The following is a 12847-nucleotide window of genomic DNA, read 5'->3' as shown; positions in this document are numbered from 1 at the left end:
CTAATAACTTTGTTACAGAGTTTCAACTCGCTCTGAGTGCTTAAACTCGTTAAGAGTTTTTAATTAAACTTGCAACACAAGTTAATTACACTAATCGATTATTCGATTTTCAACAACTCTTTTCAGAGTTTTCAACTCATTCTGAGTTTCTTAAACTTGTTAAGAGTTCTAAACCGGATTCATCATACAAGTCAATCGTTCTTGTGAGATAGTACAGTCGGATCGTCAACGGAGAGCAAGTTCGACGCAAGCAATCGAAGGAGGCACTCCATCGCTACCAAGAAGAACCCAGAATTAAACAAAGGGGAGAATCAAATTCATTCTCCTCTCTTTTGTAATCAGGAAATCCAATTGTAACTAAGATTAAAGGAATACAAATTAATTTTCCTTTTGTTTCTATTACTCCAAATTTTCCAACAAACAATTTCCCCTTAATATCAAAATATCATGTGGGTACTGTCACGCCCCGTTTCCCAAAATACCCAGGAATCGGAACGTGAACAAGCCCGCGACGTATTAGATTAAGAAAAAATATACACTATTTTTTTTTCTTTTTTCTTCTCAATCTAATACACTAAGCGTCAAATACATAATCTCAATCACAGGTCCCCGATCACAATAGCAAGAATATAAAGATAATCCAGAATAAGAAATAAACATATAACCCATGGTGTATCATCCCCGACATAAAAATATTGGTCCAACATGTCCTTATTACAAAACAGTCCAACTAGAAAATAAGAAATATATAGTCCATAAAGAAAGTACTGTTAAACTACTAAATCAATCATCAACTAAAGAAAAGTACGATAAAAGAGTTTTAATGTACAACTACTACTACGGAAGAAAACCCCTACGCTTCAGCTGGTTCTTCTACTCCTTCTGCAAGGCACCCCGCTAAGAATCATCTGGCTCCTGAACGATTCCGAACTGAGGCTGTCTGTCTCCTAAATCTGACGTATACCCAAAAAATAGGAGTACGTCAACGTGTATAACACACAACAAGATCCCCCAAGGCAGGAACAAATACAATAATGGTAATAATAATATATGTGTGGTCAATACGATAACAGAAACAGAAATAGATCATGTGATGATAGTAATAACGATAGAGGCGTGCAACTGGAATACTAATAATCAGATGAATCCAAAAATCAACCAAGTAACAAGATTATGCAGGTAGCGATCAGAAACCATCCAAGCAACAAGATCATACAATAGATGGAATTAATACTTAAAAATATGCAGGTAGCGATCAGAAACCATCCAAGCAACAAGATCATACAATAGATGGAATTAATACTTAAAAATGTACAGCAAGAGACGTAGTACGTCGAGCGAAATAATCCAAACAAGAAAACCCTCATGTATATACCATATGTCTCAAATTGTAGATAATTAAATATTAATCCCGATCTATGTATGAAAAGAAATACAACTGGCATACATCTCACAAGAATCCATAAATCCTAACCAAAGTGACGACACCGATTCACTTTGATCCAACAACCAACCCTAGTGGCGACACTGATCCACTAGTACAAGTCATGTAACTAGTCATCCTATAACAGGTCACTGGTACATATCTCACACAGAGTCAACGCTCATATCAACGGATAACTGACTGTTCGCATATCCCCACGTGCATCCAATCAAATAGATTCATGAACAAAAGTAGCGACACCGATCTACTTTGACCCAACCAACCACAGTGGCGACACCGATCCACTGTGAATCCACTGACCAACCCCAGTGGCAACACCGATCCACTGGTGCAAGCCTAGAAGATATATCAACAGTCACATCCGAACACATGAACAATGACTTCCCACCCTAACTCTTCTCGTTCTTTATAAATCAACGATCATAATCCTTATTAAAACTCTGGTTACCTCCTAAACACACCCACACATGGCACTAGGTCTATTCATGACGCACAAGGCCACTAAGTCATGAACTACTAAGGTTCTCAATCACAGCATGAAACAACAAGTAATTAAGACTAATAAAATAAAGATTATAAAACGTGATTAGAGACTATGAACAATACATTATGCATGAACAACATAAGAGGGATCACAATTAGTAGTTATTATTCACATGAAATGTCAACATTACTCCCAATAAAATCCTACAATTTGTCGAACCAGGTCTCACCGCCCTTCGAGTTGACTTACGGCGTCGACTCGAAGATCGGTTGTCGCACTCCGTCTTTCGTGTCGACTCACGCGTGTCGACACGTCAGGTCAGGTCAACTCAGGCACTGACCCAAAAATACTCTTTTTAAACATGTTATTCTTTTCTGTTCTTTCTATTCGAAACTCTTCTTATTGTTAATCATCATTCAACAAATAATTCTACACATAATTATTACATAAAAATAATCTAACAAATATTGTTAACTAATCAAAATAATTTTAACACGAGACAAGAGAGGGGATCTTGCTACGGAAGTGTGAAAATGCAACACTAGTTGACTCTAAAACTCATTACTGTACTTATGTATAGATTCTAATCAACACTTAACGTGTTACTATTTAATATCGTCAGAGCTAATCGTTGTACCAATACTAACAACCAAGTATATAATCAAGCAATCGCAGTAAGTAACAAGTCACAGTGGGACTTGCCTTGGGTTCGTGAGCGTCGAAGGGTTATAGAGGAGGTGAGATGAAGGAACAGCGACTGGTTGAGGGCGAGGGGACTGTAGCGACGACGGGGAACGCCATGTGGTTGTCGGAGCTCAGGACTGGAAGAGATGACTTGAGCAAGGGACGATGTTGAAGGAGGAACTCGGGGAGGAGCTTGAGCGTCGGGGTCGTGGTGCAGCGAGGGAAGAACGAGGCTAGCTGTCGTCAGGGCGGCGGCTCAGGCGGTTGAGGGCCTTGTTTGGTTGTGGAGGAGAGAGACGGGAACGGGGAGGATGGGTTGGGTGTGGCACCTGCCGCGACGAAGCAAGGAGAAGAGGAGAAGGAGGTGGTCGGGTTGGAGGGACGGCGAGGGTGCAGGCGGAGCTGGGGGTCGGAGCTCGAGGGGGAAATTGGTGTTCGGGTTCTTGTAGAGGAGAGAGAGAGAAAATGAGAATGAGAGAGAGAGAGAGTGAGCGGATTATTTTAAGACGGTGAGGGAACAGGAGAACGTGGTTGGTGGGGGGGAAAACATGGGGTGATCTGAAATAAGTGTGGAGAGAGAGGGAGGGGTTTTGGTTACAGGTATTTATATACATATATGATATTAGGATTAGGGAATTTAATCAAAAATAATTAAAATAAATAATTACAGGTACTTAAAAATTAAACTACTTACGGAATAATTATCTACAAATAAAAATGTACATGTTGTGCTAATACAACAGCTGATACGAAATAGTCAAATTATACACATATTATACAATTAAACGAGAATAATTAATAATAAAAATATATTTACTCACGTTTAAAATCAAATAATTATGGGATAATTATATACATAGTAAAACGTACTAGTTATACTAATACGATAGATAATATGTAACAGTAGAAATAATACAGCAAATTATACCAAAAATACGTAATTAATAATACCATATATTATATGAAATAATAAGTAATAATATTAATAATGCAAATATTATTTAAAATAATACGTAATAGTACCGATAACAAAACAAATTAATTCTAGAAAATTTTAATGCAAAAAATAATTTTTATAAATATTAAAATCATAAAATTTGGACTTTTAAATCATAGAAAATTCTAGAAGGCCGAGAAAAATATAAATACTCTTCTAAAAATAATAATTAAATATTTAAAAATACTAGAAAATTATTTTAATTAGTATTAAGTTTTACGGTCATTATAGGTACTAGTCCATGAAACGATCAACGAGGCAACTAAGATTCCTTAGATGGCTCCTAGTCATTTAAAGGTATCTCACTCCCACTGTTCCCAGCTGGTACATGAACCATCCTATTTCATTGCTGGCTCTTCTAAACTATCTCTTTTTTATGCGGGAGATCCTTCCTAAGGAACTTAATATCATGCAACTCCCTCAGCCTCAGTCCCATCGTGGCGCTGAAATATATATACATCCCCAAAATTAGTGTATAGACATACACTTCTTTCCTCTTGGTTTTAACTTCTCGTACCAATGAGATGCAGTGTGTATATGTTTGTGAGCAATATAGATTATCATTAACTACTTGATTCATTATTCACCTTACTTCTTCAACATCATTTTATTACAAAATATAGATTATCATCAACTACTTGGCTTTTCTCTTCTTTAAAGATAGTTTCTGAACTAGCCAAATAGCTACTCTATCTTGCAACTAGCGTGCAAGGCTCTAATATTTTTGCTTGATTCATTATTCACCTTGCTGATTCAGCACTTGAAATAAATCCAAACTCTTCAACTAAATGCAAAATCAAATGCATATTATTGCGGATAGAGTAATAGTCTATTAGTGTGAGGAAATAAAGTGCTCCACTTTTACCTTCATAACTATCACTGTGCTTGTATAAGAGTGTATTAATTATGATAGAATTGTTTTCACCTTGCCAAAATGTTTCCTAGTGATTTTTCCAACAAGACTATACACGTAGGTGGATAGATACATCTTGGTACACGTACCTTGGAGGTTGCGCCTGACAAGCCTACATATATCATCTAATGTGACCTAATACATAATACATAAATTAGATCCAATTTTAATTCATGGTACAAGACAAAGTAGAATATAAAGTCTATCTTATAATCAATCATATTTTAAAATCAACAAAGAAATTAGCTTGAAGTCTAATGGGGAGCAGAGAATCTAATAAGTAAATCTATGTTAGTCACAATGTATGAGAAACTAACATGAATCCCACAAGCCTAACTACCAATATGATTCCTTAACTATAGTGGGAGTATCGCAAGATCTATTTATTCCCTAAATTTGGAGAAAATCTTTATATATATGTGCCTAGCACTACTACATATTATCTCACTAGATCTTTCTACTCCAATTAGAATCTTCTTGAACTCTACAAACTAGTCTCTACCTTGTAGATGTAGTCAATGAGTTCTAAGTTTTCTCAATTGCACGTCCTCATGTGCAAAATGATCGGCTTGTTTGCAATGAAAATAATCAGCCTTGCTCTTATTTGTTGGTTTTCTCACTCTTTTAATTAACTTCTTTTATTTTAGAACTAATTCTAAAAATCTCTTGGCATACCTACTACAACTAGCCTCTTATCCTTGTGTATCAGGTATTCAACTACCTAACCCAAAGTGGACATGTTAACCTTGAACACACCCTACTGTTTATACTATTAACTTCACTTTCATTTGCACATCCTGGACGTTGTCGCATCTACGGCGAAAGTAATACATATCTTTCCAAGAGTTTTGTAAAGCCCTAATAACCACCTAGATTTTTCACGCCTAGCATGATGTAGTTCTAACCATCTCATAATCCATGATCACAAAGGTTATCATCTGAAGATAAATTCAATGTTCTGCCCATATGATATATTTTTTATATCCAACTTAATAATATGAACTCGGATCCTAACCTGAGAGATATATTCTAATCTTGCATTAAGAGCATCCTTGAAGCTCTTTGTTTTCGAATAATCCCCAAACTTCTCGATAAGATCACCCCTCGTTGTAATCCATCCGGTGAAGCACTTGAACAATCTCTCAATTTATTGACCTTTTACTGATTGCTATCTCATCTTTGAGTCCAAGTTAAACTCTATTCTAACTCGGATATTATTGCCTCAGTACTTGCCAAAATCTCCTGCTCTCAGTAGAAAATGGATCTTCCTACAAAAATATCTATAACTAATCAGTTCGAGATAGAAGTTAAAATAATTATGTTTGTACCTCTTTAAGAGAAGGACTAAGATACTCAAATTATAGATATGTTAAGATTATAGGCATTTTACAAGGAGTATTGTTCTTCTCTGAAGGGGTATTGTTCTTTCCTGAAGAACATTCCACTCTTCAAGCATTTTATTCTGATAATAAAACTACATCTTAACTAGAGAGAAGAAGACCTAGGGCCCCAACCATAGTGTTTAATGATATAATTTTTAAAATCATTGTAAACTTTTAAAAAAATAGAATATAAGATTTCTTAGAGATGAACTAGATTGAGTAGTTAAATCATAGTGTGTCTTTACCCAAAATCTCCCACTTGAAATGATTAATTTATGTTTAAGTATGCGTATGACCATGCGACATGACAAACACAAATAAGAAATTTCATAATATTTTATTTCACTACCCTATTTTAATCTTCTTAATATTAGTAGGGTATTTCATTTCTTGTAAAATGCCTACCCATAACAAGTCTTCAAGACTAATTAGGATTTTTATAAATTAATTTTGGTATTTAAAATAAATTTTCTAAACTTCCTAACCTTAAAATTTTATTTTCAATAACAATTCACAAACTCTTAATATGAAATCTAGTAGGGCCACATCAGAAATTTCTAAGATTTCTAAAAACATTCTCAAAATTTTGAAATAACAAGGACAATTTTTCTAGAATTTTATGAAATTTTCCAAAATTTTTATTATTTTTTAGATAATTTCTAATACTTTTCCTAAAAATAATAAAATAATATTTCTACAAAATAGAAAACTTTTCCTTTCATTTTATGTGGAATTTAACAGGAATTTTCCAAATTTGGTTTAAATATATTTGGATAAATATTTGCTTAATTTATATATTTAGTTTTTCAAAAAAATTTAAAAAATTATAGATTTACCAAAATACCCCTAAGGTTTTGAAAACTCTAGAGGTCCAGCTCTGGTGACGGCGATGCTGCCCTGCAGCACCCTGCTTTGTCCCCTCCAGTGGGCATAGTGCCAAGCAGCACCGGTGTTGCCCCGATCATGCACAAAGTTCGTGGGCTTTGTGCGCGGCCATAGCGTCTAGCCTTGTGCTACCACTGGGGAGGGGTAACCTCGGCGCCCATTGCCAGGGGTCCTACCGGCTAACTCCCCGATGTCTGCCAGCACTCCGGGCGTTGGTCGGCGGTGGGCTGAGATTTTTTTTCTTATTATTAAAAGTATTCAAATTTGAAAAAGAAAATATTTGATAAATCCTTTATTTATCAAAAATTAATAAATCCCTCATTTATAAAAAGTAATAGATCCTTGATTTATTAAACTAGACCACTGATTTCATAAAAAAATTAGGTCTCTTTCATCGATTTGGCATCCAAATATAAAAGATTGAATTTTTATACCAAAAATTAAAATTTTAATAAAAAAGATACAATCATTTTCACACTGAAAATCCTAATTTTTTTTGTTCTACGGCCAAAAAGACCATTAAGAAGCTAAGGAACGGTCCCAGCTTCGGTTATGATATCAATATAAAATATTGATAACAATACACATGCAATAGGAATAATCTACAACTTGATTGTGCGCGACAAAAATAAAAAAACCCTAGTATACGTTCTAGAACAAAAACAATAAGTTTATGGTTATCAAGCCAAATCTTTTCTGTAGGATCGCCATGTCTTTCTTAATCAACAGCGGAGGGCAGTCATACCGTGCAACCGGCGACAAACCCCCGCATAGCACCCCGCTACTACCACTTAATACATGAATTTGAACGGAGAAGGAGATGACACCAGGGTCGGCCACGAGCTTTGGGTTGTCCTAGCCCAATCCAATTTTACTTGCCCCTTATATTAAAATTTGGTACGAACAATAACAATAAAAATGAATACATATAATACAATTTAGCGTTCGATATTGGGCTCAAACTGATAATATTCTCATGCAAAATCAATATTTATATAAGAAGAGATTACATTTGTGCTACAATTTAATTCAAAGGAAAATACTTCTCCTTTAATTTTTTGAAGCGAATTCTTCAATTAAGTCATCATACTCAAGTTTCTCCAAGTATTTATTTTTAATTGATATCATTGCCAATCCATTCAATCATTTCTGTGATATGGTAGTGCGAACATAACTTTTTATCAATTTCAACTTGGAAAAACTTCTCTCTGCCGAGGCAACTGTAATAAGGATAGTTAACAAAATCCGATAAGCAACCCATGCAACATTAAAAGCCACCATCATCCCAATAAGATCTTATGAAGTCAAGGATGTCTATTGATTTAGTCACTTCCTTCGACAATATTTTTGCAAAGCTCGTAGGTCATTGAATAAATCTTTCCCATGTATATCACATTGTAGGTTGTGTTCCAAGTATCTTTATAATTTAGTGCAATGTTCCATCAATTTTTGTTCACCAATACTCATGAACTTTGTATTAAACAAAAATCCAAAGATTTCTTCACAGAGCTTGAATTGTTCAAAAGGATCTTTGAGTGATGTAAGAGCTTGATCAATAATGTGAAGGAAATAGGAAACTCTAAAATTATCCTCCGGTGATTGACTACATTCAACATTCGCTTCCACATCCTCATCAAAATGCTTCTTTCTACGAACCACTCTTTTTATCGGAAATGCCGGATCGATAGCAATATCATTAGCAAGTTCATTGGCTTCTTTCATCATGTTTTCAAAACCCTCTTCTCTAAACTTTTGAAAGAAAACAATAAGCTCGTTTATTCTTGCAATTACATCCGCCAAATTCATCTCTTCTTGTTGAAGAACTTTGCTAACTCGATTGACTTTATCTAAAATCTTATACCAAATACACAAGCTAATCAAGAACTCAAAATCCTCCAAAGTATTTTTACACAAGCCTTTAGCTTCTGCCATCACAATGTCCTACTTAGAACTATTTGCAATTTCAATCAAAGTGTCTCTCAACTCCGGTGCTTGATATCAGATTGCTTTAACACTTTCAACATGACTTTTCCAACGAGTAACCGACAATGGCTTTGGTGTCAGACCCTTTACATATGTTTTAAGAACATCTCACTGATGTGTTGATCCAGCAAACAAAGTGTAAACCTTTTGCAAATATGCAAAATAATTTCTAGCTTTGACACAAGATTTTTCCATATCGCATAGTGCAAGGTTTAAGCTATGGCACCCACATGGTGTATAAAAGCTCGAGGATTTATGTCAAGAAGTCTTCTTTATACACCTTAATGTTTACCTTTCATATTTGACCCATTGTCATAACCATGACCTCTTATATCATCTATGTTGAGATTAAGTTCATTCAAAGTATCTTCAAGTTGATTGAAAAGCCCAAGTCCCGACGTATCATCAACCTTTATAAATCCAAGAAAAAACTCTTCCACCTTGACTTGATTTGTATCTTCAATATCCACACATCTAATGATAATTGATATTTGATCCTCATGGCTTAAATCCGGTGTACAATCAAGAATAACTAAAAAATACTTTGTTTTTGAAATGTTGTCAAGAATTTTTGCTTTGATCTCATTGGCCAACAAAATTATCAATTCATTTTGAATTTTATGGCTAAGATAATGGCTCTGAACTTCTTTATCTACCTCACGTCGAACATGATATTGCATAATTGGATCGAGTTCTGCAAGGAACTCTATGAGTTGACAAAAAAAAATCCGTTGTTCTTCTCATAAATCTTCTCATTAGTTCTACAAAATGGCAAACCATTTCGAGAAAGAGTCTTCATAACCGCAACGATTCAAACTAGTATCATCTTCCAACGAGTTTTCTCTTTGTCAATTTGTGCTTCTATATCTTTATCAATTGTTGCCTTTAGTTTTAGTCCTTTTTGAAAGTCGACCCACTTCACAACATTTGCACAATGCTCCGGATTACTTTCATGCTCTCTAAGCTTTGTAGGAAGGTTATGTCAATCGTCTATTCCATTCTCCGCCAAATTGGTTGTCATTGGTTTATTCTTGAACAACTTGCAACAAAAATAAAATACCCTATTCAGTTCATTTGAATAGACAAGTCATTCCTTTCATGCTACTCGCCATTTGGAAATTCACAGATGTAATATTTGAAAGAAAGACTTCTATTTCTCCCACTCTTCTTTTCACTTGAAAACTCATCATTTTTCTTTAAAATCTTGATAGGGCCACGTTGAACTATCATCACCCTCTTAGTATCATTTATACTTCCCCACAATCCTGGATCATAATTTACTTCCACATCTTTCTCAAGATCAAGTATGCTTTCATGATATTCACTAAAAGCTACTTCATTGTCATTTTCATCCACATGAACATTTTCATTCACAGGCTCTTCATGATCTTCATCACTAGCTTCCTCATTACGACTTTCATCCGCATAAGTGACTTCATTCATGCGCTCCTCAATGGCCTCATCTATATTTTCACTAATATTGGCAGTGGCACTAGCTTCTTCAACTTGACTCGAAAGAAGAGAATGTTGTGTTTTTGCTTTGAATAGCTTAGAAATTGAGCCATGTAGTGATTTTTCCATTTCTTGACATCGCTTGATTCTTCTATTATGAGCTCCAGAGTTTTGTTTTCTAATCCTTACTCGGTTTTTGTCATCTCCCGCCCATCATGTTGTGCTGTAGTCTATAAAATTCCTACATATTATAGCACATTAATACCAGATTACAAGACCAACTAGATAGAAAAGCTTTTCCTGAATTAAAACATAGGGTTAGAATTAAAACTTGTATTCAGGGTGCACGAAAATTGGAAGGCAAAAATGAATATCATGGTACTTGCAGACCAGAAACGACAACAAATTTAGGCCTATATTAATATCATCATAGTTCTTTCATCTAGGAATATATTATGAGCTGTCACTCTTTAGTTTATGCCACTTCTTCATATGTTGTCTAGATAATATTTTCATAGCTCAAAATTTGTTACAGTATTCTACGTTTACATTTCTGTATATGAAATCACAATCAACTAAACTTAGCAATATCATTAACATTATTATTAAAACAAACCCTAATTTCATTCCAAAACATCATAACCCCTAATTCAATTATTCAACAACTAAGATTTAGCTAAGATTCAAAATCAGAAATCTTAATTTCATTGCAAAACATCAAAACCCCAAATTTCCGTCCAAAAAAACCCTTAAAATATTTAGTTAAAAAAATTTACCTGATTGGGTCAGAGGAGTCAGCGCGGTGAAGCCTGAAGGATGGGTCCAACGGGAGCAGAGTAAGGGCTAAGGTTGTCGGAGGCTCAGAAAGGGGAAGGAGGAGAGGAGTGGTTCTCTCTCTTTCTTTCTTTTTTCTTTTTTTGTGAGCGGAACAGAGACGAACGGGAAGGAGGAGAGGACGCTGAGGAATTCGGGTCGGATTTTAGGTAGGGTTTTGAGTATTCATTAGAGTTTTTTACAAATAGAACCCCTAAGAATTTTTGCATAAAGGTACTCTTACAAAGTCCACTTCAAAAATCAAAGATAATTACAGTTTGATGAGTGAAGGAGGGGGAGGAATGGGTTGCCCCCCGGCGCTGGGTTGCCCCAACCCCGGGGCTTGGTGGGCTTACCCCAGGGCCGACCCTGGATGACACTATGTAAAAGTTTTTGGTTTATTCTCTCATTCACCCATCATAAAAGTATTAAAATATATCTATATATAAAGGGGGTGTTTGGTTAAATTTCTACAAATTATAGGAAATGTTTTCCACTCAAAATATGATTTCCTTGTATTTCTTAAAAAAAATTTATAGGAAAAGTTTTGAGAAGTCAAAAATTACCAATTTTCTTGTTTTTTTTAAATTGCTTGTTTGGTTCAAAACAAGAAAATAACCCATAACTTTATAGAAAATAGCAAGATTTCCTATAATTTGTAGAAATTGAACCAAACGCACCCTAAATTTATAGAAAAGTGTCAACTTTATAGAAAAATATCAATGTGGTGTCGGATTTCTGGGTGATTTCCGCCCATTTTGAGAGAAAATTAATTTTTATAAATTTTGGTACTTTTTTGTACTTTATAGAAAATATTTCTATAATTTTTTTTGGAACCAAACACAATTTACGAAAATCTACAGAAAATTTTTAATTACAAAATTACCATTGTCAGACATTTTGAGAAAACTTTTCTATAAAATTATGTAACCAAACACCCACAAAGGCGTAGAAATAGAATACTACACTTCTTAGGATTATTAATATCTTATCTCTAAGATAAGACATTATCCACCGGCTTATTTTGATGTATATTTCATAATAATAACCTACATACCGATGTTGCAGTCCAAGCTAAATATTATAATAAATACAAACAATCCTCCGGAGATGGTCGTTTCTGTCACCAAGAACATGGTACTCCGGAGATGGTGGCCAGAGCACGAGATGATGTGAGATGGCAAGCCGTCATTGGCGACAAGAGAATGAGAAACCGGCGAGTCAGTGACGGGGAAAGCAAGACACTTCGAAGATGAGAACTGGAGCACGAATAATTTGGTGGCAGAGGTAAAGAGACCGTACGCGAGTACAAAACAGGACAGCCCAAACGATTGGAACCGTTTGGGAAAACACAGTCCCAAACGGTTACAACCGTTTGGGCTGTAAAAAGAACCGTTTGGGCTAAAGCCGTTGGGGAAAAGTCTACCCCAACGGTCGCCCAAACGGTTACAACCGTTTGGGCAAATTCCCAAACGGTTATAACCGTTTGGGCAAAGTAATATTGTCCAAACGGTTACAACCGTTTGGGCAAAAATTAGCCCAAACGGTTATAACCGTTTGGCTAGATTTTTGTCCAAACGGTTACCACTGTTTGGGCGAAATTTAGCCCAAACGGTGACAACCGTTTGGGCTTATTTTTACCTAAACGGTTGTAACCGTTTGGAGTGTATATTTTAATATTTTTTAAATTTTGATTATTTTATTTATCTACCTATTTACATGTAATATATACATCTCACACAATGATTATTCAATATCTTACAATGAAACCAAAAACATATACATACACAAAAATTATCTCAAAAGGTGC

General features: G+C 35.1%; 1 protein-coding gene across 1 annotated transcript; it reads right to left on the bottom strand.

The window, feature by feature from the left end:
* On the bottom strand, positions 8209 to 9452 carry LOC109847475. The gene is made up of 2 exons (XM_020416703.1): positions 9065 to 9452; positions 8209 to 8714 (listed from the first exon to the last, which is right to left on the bottom strand). The coding sequence occupies exons 1-2, from the start codon at positions 9450 to 9452 to the stop codon at positions 8209 to 8211; spliced, it is 894 nt and encodes a 297-aa protein (XP_020272292.1).

Source organism: Asparagus officinalis, chromosome 7 (genome assembly GCF_001876935.1).
Source record: "Asparagus officinalis chromosome 7, Aspof.V1, whole genome shotgun sequence".
Lineage (NCBI taxonomy): Eukaryota > Viridiplantae > Streptophyta > Magnoliopsida > Asparagales > Asparagaceae > Asparagus > Asparagus officinalis.
The sequence above is the reverse complement of the archived record's forward strand: the minus strand, read 5'-3'. Positions and strand labels throughout refer to the sequence as shown.

What these genes read in the sequence shown, in the direction of transcription:
- LOC109847475 (XM_020416703.1), bottom strand. Translation starts at nt 9,452, where the DNA reads ATGCAATATCATGTTCGACGTGAGGTAGATAAAGAAGTTCAGAGCCAT. An exon ending in CAATGGGTCAAATATGAAAG is followed by an intron (nt 8,715 to 9,064) that starts GTAAACATTAAG and finishes TTGTGATGGCAG; the next exon opens with AAGCTAAAGGCTTGTGTAAA.